General features: G+C 57.9%; 5 protein-coding genes across 5 annotated transcripts; 2 read left to right on the forward strand and 3 right to left on the reverse strand.

Moving 5' to 3' along the window:
* Positions 1 to 636: 636 nt before the first annotated feature.
* Positions 637 to 7,815, reverse strand: ASPZODRAFT_148034 (hypothetical protein; the record flags this gene model as incomplete). The annotated part of the gene is made up of 5 exons (XM_022725318.1): positions 637 to 1,446; positions 1,512 to 7,233; positions 7,291 to 7,385; positions 7,439 to 7,609; positions 7,654 to 7,815. The coding sequence occupies 5 exons, from the start codon at positions 7,813 to 7,815 to the stop codon at positions 637 to 639; spliced, it is 6,960 nt and encodes a 2,319-aa protein (XP_022585052.1).
* A 1,383-nt stretch (positions 7,816 to 9,198) lies between these two features.
* On the reverse strand, positions 9,199 to 11,186 carry ASPZODRAFT_54569 (hypothetical protein; the record flags this gene model as incomplete). Its single annotated transcript, XM_022728474.1, has 3 exons — positions 9,199 to 9,632; positions 9,678 to 10,881; positions 10,956 to 11,186. 3 exons carry the CDS (start codon positions 11,184 to 11,186, stop codon positions 9,199 to 9,201), a joined length of 1,869 nt encoding a protein of 622 aa, XP_022585053.1.
* An 862-nt stretch (positions 11,187 to 12,048) lies between these two features.
* On the forward strand, positions 12,049 to 13,503 carry ASPZODRAFT_56677 (hypothetical protein; the record flags this gene model as incomplete). The annotated part of the gene is made up of 4 exons (XM_022728627.1): positions 12,049 to 12,155; positions 12,282 to 12,706; positions 12,784 to 12,915; positions 13,001 to 13,503. 4 exons carry the CDS (start codon positions 12,049 to 12,051, stop codon positions 13,501 to 13,503), a joined length of 1,167 nt encoding a protein of 388 aa, XP_022585054.1.
* Positions 13,504 to 14,300: 797 nt separating this feature from the next.
* Positions 14,301 to 16,050, forward strand: ASPZODRAFT_85982 (hypothetical protein; the record flags this gene model as incomplete). Its single annotated transcript, XM_022730267.1, has 2 exons — positions 14,301 to 14,452; positions 14,570 to 16,050. Coding segments are annotated over 2 exons (1,507 nt in total), but the record flags the coding sequence as incomplete, so codon positions are not given.
* On the reverse strand, positions 16,006 to 17,903 carry ASPZODRAFT_204858 (hypothetical protein). Its single transcript, XM_022727602.1, has 4 exons — positions 17,870 to 17,903; positions 17,697 to 17,804; positions 17,481 to 17,626; positions 16,006 to 17,431 (listed from the first exon to the last, which is right to left on the reverse strand). Exons 2-4 carry the CDS (start codon positions 17,749 to 17,751, stop codon positions 16,088 to 16,090), a joined length of 1,545 nt encoding a protein of 514 aa, XP_022585056.1. The 5' UTR covers positions 17,752 to 17,804; positions 17,870 to 17,903; the 3' UTR covers positions 16,006 to 16,087.
* Between the last annotated feature and the right edge of the window lie 283 nt (positions 17,904 to 18,186).

Genomic DNA, 18,186 nt, shown 5'->3' on the forward strand with positions numbered 1-18,186 from the left:
AACAGCTTCTCACCGTCCACAACGGGATCATCACCAACAAGTCCATCCGACGCTAGATAGTGAATAAATGCCATCTAAAACAAGCAAGGGAAGTTCTCAATCATACTCGCCTACCACTCATCAAACTTCCTGTTCCCCTTCCAACCATAGGAAGGTCGGCATGCCACCAGTTCTACACCAGCACCGTCCACAGAAGGGAATACCAGCTTGATACCGGTTGCTCGACTGGCGGTCATGGTAGATCTTCTCATATCGAGGGTGGTCTGAACTGCAAGATTAACCGGCTCAGAGTGCGATTGATACTATATATTTCCATGAAGACCACAGGGAAGACTGATAATTCCCAGATTTATAGTTTATGTTCTTTATAGATAATAGTCTGGATATTACTATACTTGTTACTTCTACACACTACATACACACTACATAAATATAATAAAAAGAGGAAATTCATTCTATTAACGTGACCGGAACCCAATGAATCATCAGACCAACCCAACCAAACCAGATTACTTTCAGACCTCATCTAGACCCCCCAGTCTACCGAGATCATATCTGTAAAGGACATCAAACTAGAAAGAAAATCGTTCATAGAAAGGAAGATGAAGAAAAAGGAAAAGAAAAAGGAAAAAAAGATCACGAAGAGAGGAACTTGAGAACAGCCTCCTTCTCCTCGACGGGAAGCATGCTGAGCACCTGCTGCACACCCTTGAGGCCGCCCTCCTTGTTTCCGATGAGGAGCTGTGCGACGTCGAGGGCGACGTGTTCGGTCTTGAGGACCTCGATCCTGGCCTGGACCAATTTCTTGTTCTCCTCGTACCAGGTGGCCACCTTGCGGTCGTCATGCTCCAGCTCGGCATCCAGGAGACCGGTCCACGAGTGCAGAGCGCGCAGGTGGACGGCACGGGGCGATTCGTCGGTACTATTTGTGGCAGCAACAGCGGCAGTAGACGAGGTGGTGGTGGAGGAGGAAGAATCCACGGGGAGAGCGCCGCCCGTGGAGGCAACGGGCTTCGGGGCGACGGCCATCATGCGCTTGACGATGAGCTCCTCGCTAAGACGACGGCGCAGGCGCCAGTAGAAGAAGCGACGGGCGTTCACCCACTGCAGGGGCTGGCGAATCGTACCCTTGGCCTCCATGCGGCCCGCGCGGTCGTGCAGATCGGCAAACTGCAGAGCGATCTGCAGGTACACGGGCAGAAGCTGCTCCTCGCGCACCGCCATCTTGGCCTTGATGTCCGACAGCTGGTCCTTGCTCAGCGACGTGTCGGCCAGCTGGCGGCGCAGCTCGCCGTACGTCGGGTCCAGGCGTGCCATCGTCTCCAGCTGCTTATCGCGTCGGAACTTGATGTTGACGATACCTTCGGGCTCCAGCACACCACCGCGGGCCTCTTCGTCGGCGTACATTTCCATTTGGTCGGGGTTGATCGTAGGATCGATGACGACCTAATAAATTAGTAAGTTTTCAAAGAAAAAAAGAAAAAGGAGGAAAGAAAAATAGAAAAACATACCCAAGAACCACCACGCAGTTCACCAAAAGGAGGGATGTAGACGAAAATAGGCTGCTCGTACTTGACGAGGGCGTCGACGATGTAGGAACCGTATTTGAGGACCTCGTTGTACATATCGCGCTGACCACCCGAGAAGCCACGCCAGTTGGCGAGGATCATGACGGGCAGCTGTTCGCCGTTGCTGAAATCACGCAGGGCCTGGGCGGTCTTGAAGGCGGAGTTGGGATACCAGACGCCACCGGCCTCGGTGGTGATCATCTCCATCGAGTCCGGGTTGGCCGGGTCGGCCGGGGTGACATTTTCGACGGAGCGGGTCTCGACGGCGATGACACCCATGGGGATACCGCCGAGGCGGGCGCGGCCGACGACGACGGTGCGAGCCCAGCCACCGAGCGCCTCCTCGAAGGAGTCGCGGTCGAAGAGACCGGGCAGGAAGCCCTCGGTCTCATCGTCCTTACCGGCAATCAGCCAGCGGACATCGTAGGCCTGCTTGTTGGGTGGGTAGTAGGCGATATCACGGTCCCAGTTGTCGGACCAGGGGCGGATGGGGATGGGCGCCCCCTTCTTGTCGGGGACAAAGGACATCCATTCGACGATCTTCTGCACACCTTCAAAGTCATCGGTGGCGGTCATGTGCGAGACGCCGTTCTTGTACATGATCTGCGTGCCACCCAGCTGCAGGTTGGAGGTGTAGACCTCGCGGCCGAGCAGCTTGTTGATGGCGGGGGCACCGGTCAGGATGATGGGCTGGCCCTCGACCTGGATGGCTCGCTGGCCCAGGCGCACCAGGTAGGCGCCGATACCGACGGAACGGCAGGTGACGAGGGTGATGGTGAAGATGTCCTCGTAGGCGCGCGAGGTGGCGCCCGCGATGAGGCCGGAGCCCTTGAGACACTCGACGCCCAGGCCGTCCTTGGCGCCGATGACGGTGGTGATGCGGTGCCGTTCCTCGCCATCCTCGGTGATCAGCTCGGTGAGGACCTCCTTCTTCTTGCTGGCGTCGAAGCGCTTCTTGACCTCCGGGGTGAGGTAGAGGTACTTGAAGCCGGCCTCGGGCTTGGCCGGGTCGTTCCACGCGACGGAGAAGTAAGGGATCAGCTCCTCGGCCATCCCGATGCGGGCGCCCGAGTTGGCCGACAGGTAGATGCGCGGGATGCCCAGCTTACGCGCCAGCTCGGTGCACTTGTGGAAGAACTTGTCCTCCTGCGGACCGAACGAACCGATCTGGTAGGTGATGTCGTTGGCCACGATGATGAAGCGCCGGCCGCGCGGGTACTCGGGCGTGCGGGCGGTGACGATCCAGCCGACCATGCCGTGGGTGTTGGTGCCCGGTTCGCGGTTGACCTCGACCAGATTGTCGGTATCGTCCAGCACCAGCTCGCTGTATTCGATGCACTCGCCGACGGCGGGACGCTTCTCCGCCAGGGCGGGGATCTTGGCCGCGACCTTGACCCAGCTGTTCTGGAAGGCCTGGCGGAAGAGTTCCGGGAAATCGTAGACGTACTGCGTGCCCATCAGGTGGGCCTTGTACCGCTTGGGCTGCAGCCACTCCTTGGTCGGGTACGGGGTGCCGACGGGCCGCATGTGCATGGAACCCAGCTTGGTGGTGCCGCCGATGCTCTGGAAGAGCCACTCGCCCTTCTCCGACTTGCGCTCGATGTACAGCTCGACCTGGATGATGAAGCCGTAGGTGTTGGTGATGATGACGCGCAGCGGGTACGGGACGCCCGTGACCGGGTCGGTGCAGAGGATCCGGATCTCGGCGCCGGTGACACGCAGGCGCCACAGACGGCGGCCGAAGCGTTCCAGGAAGCCCGCCAGGGCCTCCTCGACATCCTTGGGCTGCAGGTTGAAGACGGGCGAGAAGTTGATGAAGATGTGGTTCAGATCCGAGTTGTTGTTGCCGATGATCTCCAGGGCGTCCAGGATGTCGTTCATCAGCCGGTCCGCCTCGGAGATGAGGTACTCGGCCGTGGGGATGTCGTCACGGAGACGGCCGGGGCTGACCACCGCACGGACAAAGTACCGCTTGTCGACGGCCTTTTCATTCTCGGGTCCTTTGCCAATCGCCTCGTAGACGTGAATGTTGCGGTTCTCGGTAAACACGGGCTTGACCTTGAACTTGGACAGGCGACCCAGCTCCAGCTGGAAGGCCAGGGCGGGTTCGATGTGACGGATACTCTCATCTTCCGCGTAGCTGGGGCCCCGGAAGGTGAAGTAACCCGGGTACAGACCGTTGCGGCCACAGACAAAGGTGACGCGACGCACCCGGCGGGCCAGCAGCTCATCCTTGAAGTCGGTGAGCAAGCGGTTGATCTGGGTTAACAGCTGGTTGTCATCGAGTTGCTCAATGTCGCGGATGGCGATGTTGAGCACACTCGTGAGCTCGGAGTCGGTCTCGATACGCGGGGCCGGGCGGCGCTTGCCCTCGAGGTTGGCCAGGAGGAGGTTGTTGTTGTTGTTGTTGTTGCTCTCACCAGCTCCCTTGCGGTTGCTGGTGCCGCTGCTCGCGCCAGCCTTGGAGCCGGCGCGCGGGAAGATCTCGAGCGCACGAGCCAAGTACTCCTCGGCATCCTCGACGTACTGGACAGGCAGGATGACACCCTTGCGCAGGGGCTCTCCGTTGGCATCACTCAGGAAGTAGGACATGTCGCTGATGGAGCTGATGCGCTTGAAACCCGAGGAGGAGGACTCGGTCGTCGGGGTGCTCGGGGTGGAGGGTTGGGTGGACGAAACGGGACCGAACTCGGGTTGACCCAGCTTGCCCATGACAAAGTCCCAGGACAGGATGGGCGGGTCGCCGGCGGCGCTGTACTGGATGCCCTTGAGGATATAGGCGCGGTAGGCGCGGCGGACGTAGACCTCGAGGGCGGCCAGGGTGACCCAGGGATCCTGATGACCGAAGAAGCGAGGCAGGACGTCAAAGACGGTGTATTTGGAGTCGACGACCTCCTTGAGGACGGAGAACTCGGGCTCCCGGTGGTCCCAACCGGTCTCACCGTAGCGGGTCTCGACCACCGAGGAGCGCAGGATGTGCTCCATCTGGGAGAGACGCTCTTCGAGCGAGGGCATGGCGCACTGGATGAGCACCTCACGCGCCTTGAGGGTGACCTTGGCGGCAGAGCGGGACTCGAGCTCGGTCAGCTTCTTGAGGATGGGCTTGAAGTGGGTGCCGACGTTGCCCACGTGGGGCTGGTTGGGGCGGTACATGTCCAGGATGGCGAGGATGAGGTTGTTCTTGGCGCCGATGCGGCTGTGGGAGAGGACGGTCTGGATGACGCTGGGGATGTCATCCTTGTGCTCGTCGCGCAGGCGCAGGATGACGTCCTCGTCGCGGCTGTTGCGGCCGGAGAAGAGCTGTTCGGTGGCATGGTACTGTTCCATGAGACCGATGAAGACGTTGAACTCGTGGGTCTTGAGGCCGTCGAGGTACTTGTTGATGACCTGGACCAAGGGGAGGAGGGTGGTCTTGAGGATGTCGGCGTCGGCCGGGTTGACGTTTTCCTCGATGAAGCGGATGATGGTCTTCTGGAGCTGCTTGGCGGGGAACTCGGCCTTGCGGGCCTTGGCCCGGTCGACGATCTGCTGCAGCTGGGCGTCGAGCTTCTGGGGCATGCGCGAGTGCAGGGCGGACGACTGGGCGTTCCACTCCCCGTAGGGCAGCTCCGGGTCGCGCAGGACGTCGACCAGCTCCTTGAGGGTGGAGTTCATGATGACCTGGTTGTCGAACCCCTTGAGGATGTTCTCCAGGATGCTGTTGAGCAGGAAGAACCGTTGCGGGGGTTTGTTGCCCACCACCTGCGGGGGACCCATCTCGGGCAGCTGGCCCGTGAAGGGTTGAGCGTGCTTGACGCGGGAGGGGTCATCCAGGGTGAGGATGCCGAGGATGTCACCGGCCTCGAGGGTGGCTCCGGGCTGCTTGATGAGCTGGACGATGCCATCCTCCTGGGCGATGAGGGGCATGTACATCTTCATGACCTCGACCTCGGCAAAGGGCTGACCGGCCTTGACGTGCTCCCCGTTCTCGACGGTGAATTTGACGAGCTTGCCGGGACTCGGGGTGCGCAGCTGGGTGGGGTCGTTCTCCTGCTCGAGCAGGCAGGTCTTGCCGTCGACGCTCATGCGGGTGGCGGCGGCCTCTTCCTTCCAGTAGACGTTGTGACTGCGGCCGTCGAGGAGGACGAGCAGGCCGCCGTCGGCCAGGGCGCGCACGCCGACGGAGCACTTGGTGCCGTTGATGAAGAGATGGTAGCTGTCGAGACTGGAGCGGGTGGCGGTGAACTTGTAGCGCGCGCCCTCGTAGATGAAGTCGACGGGGAAGACGGTCTTGAGGGTCTCCTTGGGGGGCACCTGACCCTTCTCGATGCCCTTGCGGTACTCGGCGATGCCATCCTCACTGGCCAGGTGGGCCTTGAGCACGGCGCCGCAGATGACGGCGACGATGGGATCCGGGCGCTCGGCGGTCAGCTTGTTGGAGATGAGCTGATCCAGCCAGCCGGTGGTGATGGTGTTGTCCTCAAAGGCCGGGGTCTCGAGCAGTTTGATGAGGTACTCGACGGTGGTCCGGAAGTCACCGCGGATGCTCAGTTCCTTGAGGGCGACGACCATGTGCTTGCGGGAGGCGGAACGGTTCTCGCCGTAGGCGAAGATGTGACCGAACTGGCTGTCGGAGAAGCTGTGGATCCCACCGGCGGTACCGACGGAGAAGTAACCCCAGACGTTGGAGGAGGAGCGGAAGTTGAGCTCGTGCATGGTGCCGCTGGAGGGCTTGAAGCCCTCGCCGGGGTCCTCGGAGGTGATACGGCAGGCGGTGGTGTGACCCTTGGGCTGGGGGCGGCGCTGGGTCTTGTAGCTCTCCTCGCTGGCAAAGTCAAAGTCGATGTCGGAGGAGGTGTTGGGGTCGACGCCGTAGAGCAGGCGGATGTCGCGGATGCGGTGGAGGGGGATGCCCATGGCGATCTGGAGCTGGGCGGCGGGCAGGTTGACACCCGAGACCATCTCGGTGGTGGGGTGCTCGACCTGCAGACGCGGGTTGAGCTCGAGGAAGTAGAAGCGGTCGTCGGCGTGGGAGTAGAGGTACTCGACGGTACCGGCGGAGACGTAGCCGACGAGCTTGCCGAGGCTGACGGCGGCGCGCTCCATGGCCTGGAAGGTGATGGGCTTGGCGATGGTGACGGGGGCCTCCTCGATGATCTTCTGGTGACGGCGCTGGACGGAGCAGTCACGGCCGAAGAGGGAGATGTTGTTGCCGTACTGATCGGCCAGGAGCTGGACCTCGAGGTGGCGGGCGTTGCCGGCCAGCTTCATGATGAAGATGGGGGAACCGGGGATCTCGTTGGCGGCGGCGTTGTACAGCGAGACAAACTCCTCCTCGCGCTCGACCTTACGGATACCCTTACCACCGCCACCCTCGGAGGCCTTGATCATGACGGGGAAGCCGATCTCCTTGGCCTTGACCAGACCCTCCTCGGGCGAGTGGGTGCAGCCCTTGTCGTAGATGTCGTCCTCGACGGTGACGATGCCGTTCTCGTCGACCTTGACGTCGTTGACGCCGGTACCGGACCAGGGGATACAGGGGACCCCGGCATGCTGGGCGACAATGGTGGAGGAGATCTTGTCACCGAGCGAGCGCATGGCCGACGCGGGGGGACCGATGAAGATGATTTTCTTGGGCGAGGCGGCGAGCGATTCCGGTAGACGGGGGTTTTCCGAAGCATGGCCCCTAAGATGGGGGGTTAGTTGGTACATAAATATTATCTGCTGGAAAGCTTTCACTTACCATCCAGCCCAGACGGCATGAACATCCATGCGCTCGGCAATATCGACGATCAGCTCGACGTTGGCGTAGTTGTTGTTATTCGTACCACCGGGGACCTAATCGTCAGACCTTTTTTTTTTTTCCATTCTTTTCTGACAAAAAAACGTACCTCGACATATTGATCCGCCATACGGATGTAGTCAGCATTTGCTTGCAGATCCTCCGGAGTGGCCATGACTGTGAACTGGACGGCGCGTTCATTGCCAAAAGTCTCGTAGGCCCATTTCCGTACCGAGCGGATTTCCTTGACGGCGGCGATACCGTTGTTTGCAATGAGGACCTGAAGATTAGCGAAGCTCTAGCATACGAATGAAGACCGTATACCGAAGTGATGACGGAGTGACCATCGTGTTTCTCGACAAAATCCTTGACGCTGCTCGGGGGAGCCAGCTCGAGATGGTTCCCCCCGATGAAATGTGAGGGGAGGTTGTGTTTGGCAGCACGCGAGCTGCCGTGGCCGTTGACGGAGCCGTTGGGGACACCCATTGTGATTAACAATTAAAAGGTCAAAATATAAGTAGAAAGGGGGGGTTGAAAGTATCGACAGTCGAGTCAGTCGAGTCAGTCGAGTCGAGTGAGGTTACACACGTTGTCGTCACCGGTGTTTGGGGGGAACACGGAGAGGCTTCGTGGTATCAACGACCGTAAGGGAAAGGGAAGGTGAAAAGAAGAATGAGAATGAGAATGAGAATGAGAATGAGAATGAGAATGAGAATGGAAGAGGAGAGAGAAGAGAGAGGAGAGAGGAGGGAGGAAGACTGTTGAAGCGACGATCAGTTAGCAGTGCCAGAAGTGGGCGGAGGAGCTCGAGGTTCCACTCGACGCAAACGGAACAGTAGGACAGGGAACAAGGAACAGGAACAGGAACAGAAACAGAAACAGGGAGCAGGGAATAGAATACTACATAGAACTGACCAGACAGGGACCCTTTTCCACCGAGGGGTGATGCAGCCGGATGGAGATGGAAGAGAAGGCGGAAGCAGAGGAAGCAGAGGAAGCAGAGGAGGGCGATAAGTTTGGGTTGAGGAGGAGGAGCTTTTTTTTTTTGGAGGATCCCAACTTCCGGCTGTTGGGGAGCCACCATTTTCTACAACACAACAACAACAACAACAACACACTACTATGACTACACTACAATCACTAGTAAAGTATATTATTTAATAGTTTTACAGATCTACATCTGGAATAGTTACGATACTCAACAATTTGACTGGATATGCAGAGTCATCTACACGTTCCATCGCTGATCACTGTGCATCGACTACGGAGTATTACAAGAACGAGTAGGTCCTGTTATTATGTAGTATGTAGTTACTAGGTAGTTACTAGGTAGTTACTAGGTAGTTACTAGGTAGTTATTAGGTAGTTATTAGGTAGTTATTAGGTAACTATCTACTCTACTCTACTCTACTCTACTCTACTCTAATAAACTATTACTCTCTATATTACTATTAAAGTGTCTACTAAGATCTACTGCGCTAGCCTGAAACAGAACGTTGACGGACAATCATGGACGATCAGCCAATTGCATTGTCTGTTTTCGGCTGTTGAGCCGGTATTCAGATGTTTGATTAATTCTTCATGGTACAGAGTTACAGAGTACAGAGTAAATAATAGTTATACTTGTAGACATACCTGGTACCTGGTGCCTATTAACTATACTACCTTTACAATACTATTACTATTTACTCAGTAACAAACCGGGTATTCCATCAGGATTCGACGTTCTATCGCAGTATCATCCAGGGTTGAGGTAGAAAAAAAAAAAAAAAAAAAAAAAAAGAACAAACAGACAAAAGGAAATAGTCAATGAAAGATAGAGTAAAAGAAAGATAATAAGAATAAAAAAAAAAATAAAAACGTTTCTCGTTAGTAGGTCTCCCCCAGATCCCCAAGTTTAGGCTTGCGGTCGGCGGCGGCTGTCACCGGAGGAGGTCCCATGTTGCCCTGGCCTGTACTGGTGCGCAGAGTCCGTGGTCCCGGGATGGCCGAGATGCCACTGATCGATCGTTTCTTCAGGCCGTGGGTGAACTGCGTCACGGATGGCCGTCGTACCTCTCCCCCTCCCCCTCCCCCTCCCCCTCCCCCCTTGCGTACCGACATGGGTGGTGTCGGCGTGCAGTCCTCGTCCTCCTCAATATTGTCCATTCCATTCGTCGTCGCGTGCTGTCCCGCGTGGTTGCTCAGTGACGACCGTGGACGTCGGCTCTCCGTCGTCGGGTTCGTCGAGTAGTGACCCAGCGGTGTCTTGGCCCCGCTGTTGGTGCTCTGTCGACTCTCCGGTCGTCCTGGCGTAGATATTGCTGCTCCTGCTGCTGCTCCTGCTGCTGCTGCGCCTCCGGCAGTACTCGCGTGAGTGCTCTGACTCACCGAACTGCGACTCGAGTAGCTCGTCCGGCTGCTGGGCCGGCTGTCGCCCTGCGTGCGTGTGCTAAACGACTGCCGGCTGTGTGGCGTGTACGAAGTGGTCGTCTCGCCTTCCCGCACCGAAACGGAAAAGTCAAAGCTGCTGCCGCTCAGCCGTTTGCGCGACGTTCGTCGCATCGACGACACCGAGTTCGACACCACACTCTCGCCCGTCGTCATCGTCGATCCCGCCCGCGACCGCGGGGAGGTCCGCGGCGGCGTGTCCGTCGGCCCCGGGAGTCGCGACCGCGCCGACTGCACCCGTTGCTCCAGTTTCTGCATCTTGCCGATCAGGCCCCGGATCTGATACAGCGAGCCCGACTTGGGCATTCCTGGTTCCGGCTTGATCGGATGTTTGCTCTTGTGCGGATGCTCATGATCCCGGTTGCCATTCCCCAGGCGCGTCGAGTTGTTGCGCGACGGCAGTTGGGGTGTCGTGCGCCCGTTGTTGCTGTACGACACCGACGTCGTCCGCGACTGGGTATATCGCTGCGCCGCCTTGGAGACATGCAAGGTCCGCGAGTTAAGGTGAGAATCCGCCATCGACGCCCGCTGCCGTGGGAATCCCGGCGTCGCGCCGATCGACTTGCGCATGCTGGCCGACGCCTCGGAGATGGGCGGCGACGGAGGCGTAGTGGTCCGCGTCATGACCGACCGGCTGAACTTGCTGGCCGGCGGGGTCGACAGCACCGGCGACGAGATGGACGACTTGGGCGAGTGGCGCGCAACATCCGGCGTCCGCGGCGTGGACGGCGTGCGGGTGAGCGGCGTGGGCTTCTTGCGCCGGCCGGCCACCGTCTCCGAGTGGCGCAGCTTCTCCTGCACAATCTCCGCCTCGATCTTCAGGTCGGCCAGCTCGTCCCGCAGCCGCTGGTTCACGATCCGCAGGCTTTCCCGCTCCTGTTCTCCGCTCCGGATCTCCTCCTCCAACAGCACCCCGCGCTCGATAGCCACATTGTACTTGGACTCCAGATCCTCCAGGGACGAAGTCGTGTTCCGAGCCTGTCGCTCATAATCGTCGTTGGCAACCTCAATATCCCGCAACTTCAGCTGCAGCGTCCGGTTCGCCTCGCGCAGCGTCGTGATCTCCTTCTGCAACGTGCTTTGCGCCGAGTTGGCCTCCGACTTGGCCTGCTTGTATTTGGTCTGCATCATCAGCATACCACACTTGGAAAAAAAAATTAAAAAAAAATTAAAAACCGTTGTTTCTCCTCTCATACCTTCCACTCCTCCACCTCGTAGCGAAGGCTATCGACCTTCTCCTTCAGCTTCCGTTCCCGAGCCTCAGATGCTTCAATGTCCTTCTCCAGCTCCGCCTCCAGTTCCCGACTCGAGGCCTGGAAATCCGCCAGCTCTGCCTCCAGCTGCTCATACTGTGCCTTGTAGTACGACAGTTCATCCCCCCCCGTCGCCGTAAACGGCGCGGACGGAGGCTCGTCGATGGCCGGCATCCTCCTTACTGCCTGACCCTGTCAACCTCCGCCTGGTCGTTCGTGGTGCTTCTCACACCGACCGAACCCCCTGGCTGGTGGAGGCTCCCGCCGAGGCGGTGTCGCAGATACCGACCGGGCTGGCGACCCAACACAAGCCCGAGACACACCCAGGAAACGCCCCCCCCCAACAACTTACCGTTCTCTCGTCTTCAATCCGATCCCCTCACAGAGGGGAGGTCTGTCGTCGTGGCCTGTTCGTGAGCTGCTCGTTTTTCGGGCGGCCGCTGGTCGATGGCGGAGGGGCGTGTTTGGCATCCCATGATCCGCCGTCTGTTGATTGTTTCGGTCGTCAGGGGGGCACGGGTCGGCGCTAGGCTGGGAGGGGGTTAGTGCATGCCAAGCCACGTGTCTGTAAGCAGTTAGTCCGCGCCAAGCCACTAGTCCTGTAGCAGCTGCTGAGTCAGAGCTGAGTCAGCGTGTCCCTTTCACCGCCTCAGTCCCGCCCGACGACGTCGCGATGTGCGTATCCCGACGAAGCAGTGGGCATCTGGGCTGTCCAGAGCTGCTGATACTCGAGTAAGTGCTTCGTGTCTGACCCCTTTCTCGGTTCCTCCAAGTTGCTTCAGACACCTGGTTTGGAGGCTCCAGCACTCTTATGCCCCGGGATGCCCGGGTTGGCAGAGGAGTGGTTGGCTGCCCAGGCTGTCTGCTGTTTTATGTCCACGCACGGGTGATTGTTGCTGCGAGGATTGCTTCCACGCACCCGTGGGGCACGAGACAAGAAGCTCGCGATATAGATCGATGGTGATGCTGGGGATGGACAGAAACGCTAACCGTCTGGCTCTAGATTCCAGGATCAATTCTGCAACACCGCGTCGCCATGGCCGACTCGGCGGACCTCAATCTCGACGCGCCTAGCGACCTCCAGGATATTCCGGAGATGGCGATGCAGTTGGTTCCGCCGCCGGAGGGGACGTTTGCTGACAAGTGAGTTTGTGTCTGTCCTCGTTGCTCTCTGCGTGAAGCAACCCAAAAAAAAATAAAAAAAAAATAAAAAAAATAAGTGATTCGTGGGATTTCACCCAGACTCATGCTGTGACATATGAACAAAAGAGCGTCGCTCCTGGCCGCTGTGCAAGCCCACGGCAAAGCCCACGGGTACAATGTTGTCGTCAAGTCGTCGAGCACCCCGACAGAGAAGAAGCCCGGCCGTACGGCCAAGGTCTGGCTGCGCTGCGACCGGGGTGGCCATTACCGCCCCCGGAACGGCCTGACGGAGGAGACGCGCAAGCGGAAACGCACCTCGCGCCTGATGGACTGTCCCTTTATGCTGGTTGCAGCTGGTACTCCTGGCATCTGGACTCTCACCGTCTTGAATCCCACGCACAACCATGGGCCCATCATCGAGCGGCCGCGCCAGGTGCCTCATCACAAGGTGAAGAAGGGTCAGATCTCCTCCGTACCCTATGACTGGCCGCACGATGCCACCTTTACGCCATTTACTACTGCTCTCGTCATCATCGATATGCAAAAGGACTGTATGTTGTTGTCTTCAACTCCCATGAGATCTGTTTGTTTGTTGTCAGGCAAGCACTCGACAGCTGACCATGTCTAGTTTGTTCGTCTGGCGGGTACATGGAGTATCAGGGATACAGCATTGCCGCAGCGCAGGCTCTGATTCCCAAGCTGCAGCGTGTCCTCCATGCATTCCGCTCTTCTGGCTTTCCAGTATACCACACCCGTGAAGGTATTCTCTCTGCAGTCTGCGATTTTTTTCTTTTCTTTTTTTTTTTTTTTTTTAACGTTGGAATCGTGAACTAACCTTCCTCCAGGCCACCGACCTGATCTGTCTACAGTTTCGACCCGGGAGACGTACCGGTCTCGGAACAATGCGTCTGGCCTCGGCATCGGTTCCCCTGGACCTCTCGGGCGTCTTCTTATCCGCGGGGAGATCGGCCATGACACCGTGGACGAACTGTACCCGATTCACGGGGAACCCGTCATTGACAAACCCGGCAAGGGAGCCTTCTCACACACGGACTTTGAGCTCCTGCTCCGGAACAAGGGCGTGAAGAATCTGGTTCTGGCGGGCGTCACGACGGACGTGTGTGTGTCGACGACTATGCGCGAAGCCAACGACCGGGGCTTTGACTGTCTTGTACTGGAAGACGGCACGGCCGCCAGCGAGCCCTCTCTGCACATCAGCACGCTCGAGTCCGTCAAGATGGAAGGAGGCATTTTCGGCGCAGTCGCCAAATCAGAGGATGTGATTCACGCGGTCGAGAACTTCAAAGCCATCACGGTGAAGAAACTTGCGCCTCAAATGACGGTTTAACCTGGCGAGCCTATCCCCACCTCGTTTTCTTGTCAACCCTCTACCATCTGGGCTTTATTGCGGAGTTCTCGGTTGGCGTTCCTGGGAATGGTAGTAATTTGGTTAACAGCGTCTGTTTTTCATTTTGCCTGGTTGCGATTCTGGTCTTGTCTTCTCCATCGTACTAGGTAGTGGATATCAACCTGTGACAAGCAAATCCATTGTATCATATATACAGATCTAGAACAGCACCAACGCCATGCATTAAACATATCGAACACGCCTAATATAACCGTAAAGAAAACCAGTTTTTTTTACAACCACTTCCTCCCCGCGGCAGCCACCTTGGAGTGAAAGACGGGACTCCTGATCTCCATCCCCTGACGATAGAACGGGTTCATGACCGTCTTGACGTAATTCTCATACACTTCATTCATGAACTGGCGGATCGCCTCCTCCGTCTGGGGGGCCGTAGGGTTCGCCGCGATGGAACTCGACGAGGCGCGCGACGAGACCCCCCCGCCCAGCGCGGAGGCCGAGAGCGACGAGCCCAGTAGCGATGAAGCAGAAGCCGTTCCCCCGGATGAAGCGGAGGGCATCTGTGGTGGTTGGTGGAGGAGAAGGAATCGTGTTCCTGAGGGGGTCAGGAAGGCGGAGACATATGCGGCGGAGGGGGGGTATGTGTCGACGTGTTTGAGGTACCTAGAAATACCACATTAGAATATTACATTAGAATATTACAATGAAGAAAGGAAAAGGAAAGAAGGAGTACATTGATCCATTCGTCCATTGCACTTCTTCGACGATATCCAGGCTGGAATGGATGATAAACTGGTTCATGTACTGTGCTGTTTCAGGGAAGCGGAAGCGTGCAATGCCATCGCCGCTGCCCTTGGAGGTGCCAAAGGAGATGTTGAAAAGAGGGACATCTGTCGGCGAGAGAATAGTAAAGTAGTACGACATTGCGGGCGTCTCGACGCGGGGGTTGCGTCGTGGATTGTGATTCTGTTGTCGTTGACCGATAGGAGATACGGCATATGGCGTATGCTGTCACGTGGATTGGACGGAGTTAATAATCAGAGCCCAGTACGTGAGGTTAAATTCACTACACAGAGACACAACATGCCACCGCCGACGCTCTCCTATGGGCTAAACCTGCCGAATAAGAAGCCCCTAGGGAGGCCAGCGCCCGGAGGGCAGAAACGGAAGAAGACGATCTTCGATTCGGACTCGGAAGATGAGCAGCGCGATGACGGGAACGGCGCAGAGCAGATCTCGACGCTGGGTGGTCTCGAGTCGTCACAGCCAGCTGCCAGACTGACAGGGCCACCTGCGAAGCGGAAGCCGATACTCGGTGGGAAGCCGACGCTGAAACCGCTCGGCAAGAACTCAGTGTTTGCGGATCCCGACGAGGAGGAAAACGGTCAAATGGAGGAGGCAAGGGCGTACGGCCTGGAGACAACAAAAAAGGAGTACACGAATCTGTCGGCTCTGCACAGTAGCAAGAAACACGCGCAAGAAGCACAAGACGTCGACCCGTCGATCTACTCGTACGATGCCGTGTACGACAGCCTCCACGCGAAGGCTGGCGGGACGGCCGCCTCGCAGCCCGGCAGCAAGACCGAGACACCCCGATATATGACCAACCTGCTGCGGAGCGCGGAGATCCGCAAGCGCGACCAGATGCGGGCGCGCGACCGGCTGCTCGCCAAGGAGCGCGAGGCGGAGGGCGACGAGTTCGCCGATAAAGAGAAGTTCGTGACGGCCGCGTACAAGAAGCAGCAGGAGGAAATCCGACGGCTCGAAGCTGAAGAGGAACAGCGCGAGAAGGAGGAAGAAGAACGAAGACGACGTAACGGCGGCGCAGGCATGGTCGGCTTCTACCGTGACATGTTGGCGCGTGGCGAGCAGCGACACGAGGAGGTCGTCAAGGCCGCCGAGGAAGCAAGTCGACGGGTGCAAGCGGGAGAAGTTCAAGAAGCAGAAAGAGAAGAAAGAGAAGAAGAAAAAGAAGCCAAAGCCAAGTCCCAGGCGCAGGTCGCCGCAGAGCTCAACGCCCGGGGCGCCAACATCGCCGTCAACGACGAAGGTCAGGTCGTCGACAAACGTCAACTCCTCACCGCGGGTCTCAACGTCGCTCCCAAACCCAAACAGGCCGTATCAAGCGCTACATCTGCTGCTGCTTCTGCATCTGCTGGTCGTGGAGTAGGCCGGACACCCCGTGGCGCCGAGGCATTCTCTTCCCGCGCGGCACAGCGTGCCCGCCAGACAGAGATGATCGCCTCGCAACTCGAGGCACAGGCTCAACAGACCGAACAGGCCGAGACTGCTGCCCGCAAGGAGCTCGCGGAGCGCAACCGTAGCCAGAAAACAGAGGGCGACGTTTCGAGCGCGCGCGAGCGATACCTGGCGAGAAAGCGCGAGCGCGAGGCTGCAAAGTAGAAATTTATTCTACTTTCTACTTTCTTCTTTCTACTTGATATGATGGCGTTGGTGGATGGGTTACTTGTATGATACTGAGCTCAGGCTTCTATTCAAACTAACACTATTTATTCCATTTTCTCTCTTACCACTGGACGACTAGGTAGACATGTAAAAACCCCTGTCACGCCGTCAAAGCAAAACTTAATCCCATTAAGCCCATCCCCACAATGGCACATGAGATGCAAAAGTTGCGGTTGTGAGCGAGCGCCAGCCCCTCGCTGAACAGCTGCAAGGCGACGCAGGTCATCACTCCAGCCGTGATGGCGAACATGCCGCCGTACACCCCCCACGAGGGACCCTCGGTGGCATTGTTCCGCGAGCCCCAGATCCATAGAGCGGCGATGCCCGCGCCGAGAGGTTGGCTGATGCCGCCCAGCAGGCTCGACCAGAACATGGCCTTCCAGCGGGAGTTGAGAGCCAGATACAGCGGGAGCGCCATGGCGAAGCCTTCGCTGATGTTGTGGATGAACAGCGCCAGGAACACGGTCATGCCCAGCGTCGGGCTGGCGTGGTTGGTGGCGTAGGTGATGAAACCCTCAGGAAGCTTGTGCAGAGCGATCGCCAGGGAGGTTTGGAGGCCAATGGAGAGGAAGGCGTTCTGTGGAACGTGATGGTGGTGTTGACTGGGGGAAAGATGTTTGTGTTGTTCGGACGGATGGTGGTGGTGATCATCATGGTGGTGATCGTGATTCTCGTCCTGCTCACTATCGGACGTTTTATGTGGATGACCGTTGAGCGATTCGTCGGCGTTCTCCGCATCAGAATAATCGTTTTCGGGATGCCCAGACAGGTTTCGTGGTCGATCGAGCCAGCCTTCGGACACATGTCGTACCGTTTGTGGCGTGGGTGTCTCCTCACCATCAAGTGAGTGACCGACATAAGAGGGAATGTACATGTCACCGCCGTTGACGACTTCCTCTGGCGGCGCCGCGTTCGCCTTGACGAAGATCTTGGTACACTCGCGGCCACAGGCCTCGGAGAATCCATAGCACGGCCCGTTCTCGTCACACAGCGCCTTTGTATCTCCCATGAGCAGACTGATCCGGCGACTCAGGCGAACTCTCAGCGACTCTCGTCGCTGGGGCGAGAGCACCGCCGGAACATGCTGCACGAGGGCCGGTGTGGACTTGGAGGAGGGCCCCCGTCCAACCCGGCCCAAGAGAGGCGTATTCTCCGTGCTTCCATTCGCGTCTCCCCCATCGGTAGTCTGATCCCGGTCCTCTGGATCACACTCCCGCATCTCACCGTGGCCGTTCTCCAGATCGGCGCCCGGTTCGTGGCTGTGGGCGCAGTCAACCACGTGCGATGGGATGTGGTGATGAATCAGGGCGGAGAAGACGCGGATGACAACCACGCCAGCGAGAAAGAGCGCAATAAGTATATAGGCTGACGCTCGAGCAGAGAGGCCTGACCGCGTGAGATACTGCTTCGAGGTGGGGAGCATGCTGTAGAGCGAGGTGAATAGCTAATCTCATCAGCACCCAAACCACGATCACGCCCTAACCACACCGGACCAAAGAAACGCCTACCATGACTCCAGCACTCAAACACAGCGACGCCGACAGAAAGCTACTGCTGCTGGTGATCTGGAAGCTCTTGCGGCGAGACAGCTTCCGTAGCACGACGTCTGCGCAGATGACAGACGAGCCCAGCACACACGCTTTTTCTCCGAGTCAGCAGGCAGGAATCACACGAATCAATCAATCGAACTCCCCGATTGTCACACGCACCGACACCCGAAATCCCGCTCATCACCCATCCTCGCACGTCGTTGCTCGCAGCCATGGTGGTGGTGGGTTGGAGTACTGTCGATCAAGAAGCCGCAGCGGGCGGAAAACCTGTGGGATATGGAATGATGTAAGAGACGAGAGGAGAGGCACCGCAGGAGCACGACGACGAGTACCACCACGTTCTACCACACTGGTTCAGATCTTTCTTTCTTTCTTTTTTTCCCCCCCCTCTCTCCTTGGAGTAAGAGAAACAGACAGGAAGATGGAATAAACAAGGAACAGCTGCCAGCGTAGATCAGCCAGCGGTGAGTTCAGCCACTCCCAGTTTCCCCTCCCCCTTCGCTGTTGCCCCCAAGGTACGCACAAGAGTTAATACCATTGTGGTTCTGATAGGCAGAAGGACCCATAGAGACGGCAAGCAAGGGCATCGGGGCGAGAAGAGAACTGCTGATGAGGCCATGAGACGGAGAGAGAGGGAAACAAAGCTGGC

Source organism: Penicilliopsis zonata, assembly GCF_001890105.1.
Source record: "Penicilliopsis zonata CBS 506.65 unplaced genomic scaffold ASPZOscaffold_1, whole genome shotgun sequence".
Lineage (NCBI taxonomy): Eukaryota > Fungi > Ascomycota > Eurotiomycetes > Eurotiales > Aspergillaceae > Penicilliopsis > Penicilliopsis zonata.

Bases quoted from the DNA above. Each gene is read 5' to 3' on its own strand.
- ASPZODRAFT_204858 (XM_022727602.1), bottom strand. From the start codon at position 17,751: ATGGCTGCGAGCAACGACGTGCGAGGATGGGTGATGAGCGGGATTTCG. The intron at 17,627-17,696 runs GTGCGTGTGACA...TCGGAGAAAAAG, and splicing joins GAGCGGGATTTCGGGTGTCG to CGTGTGTGCTGGGCTCGTCT. The intron at 17,432-17,480 runs GTCCGGTGTGGT...TGATGAGATTAG, and splicing joins TCATGGTAGGCGTTTCTTTG to CTATTCACCTCGCTCTACAG.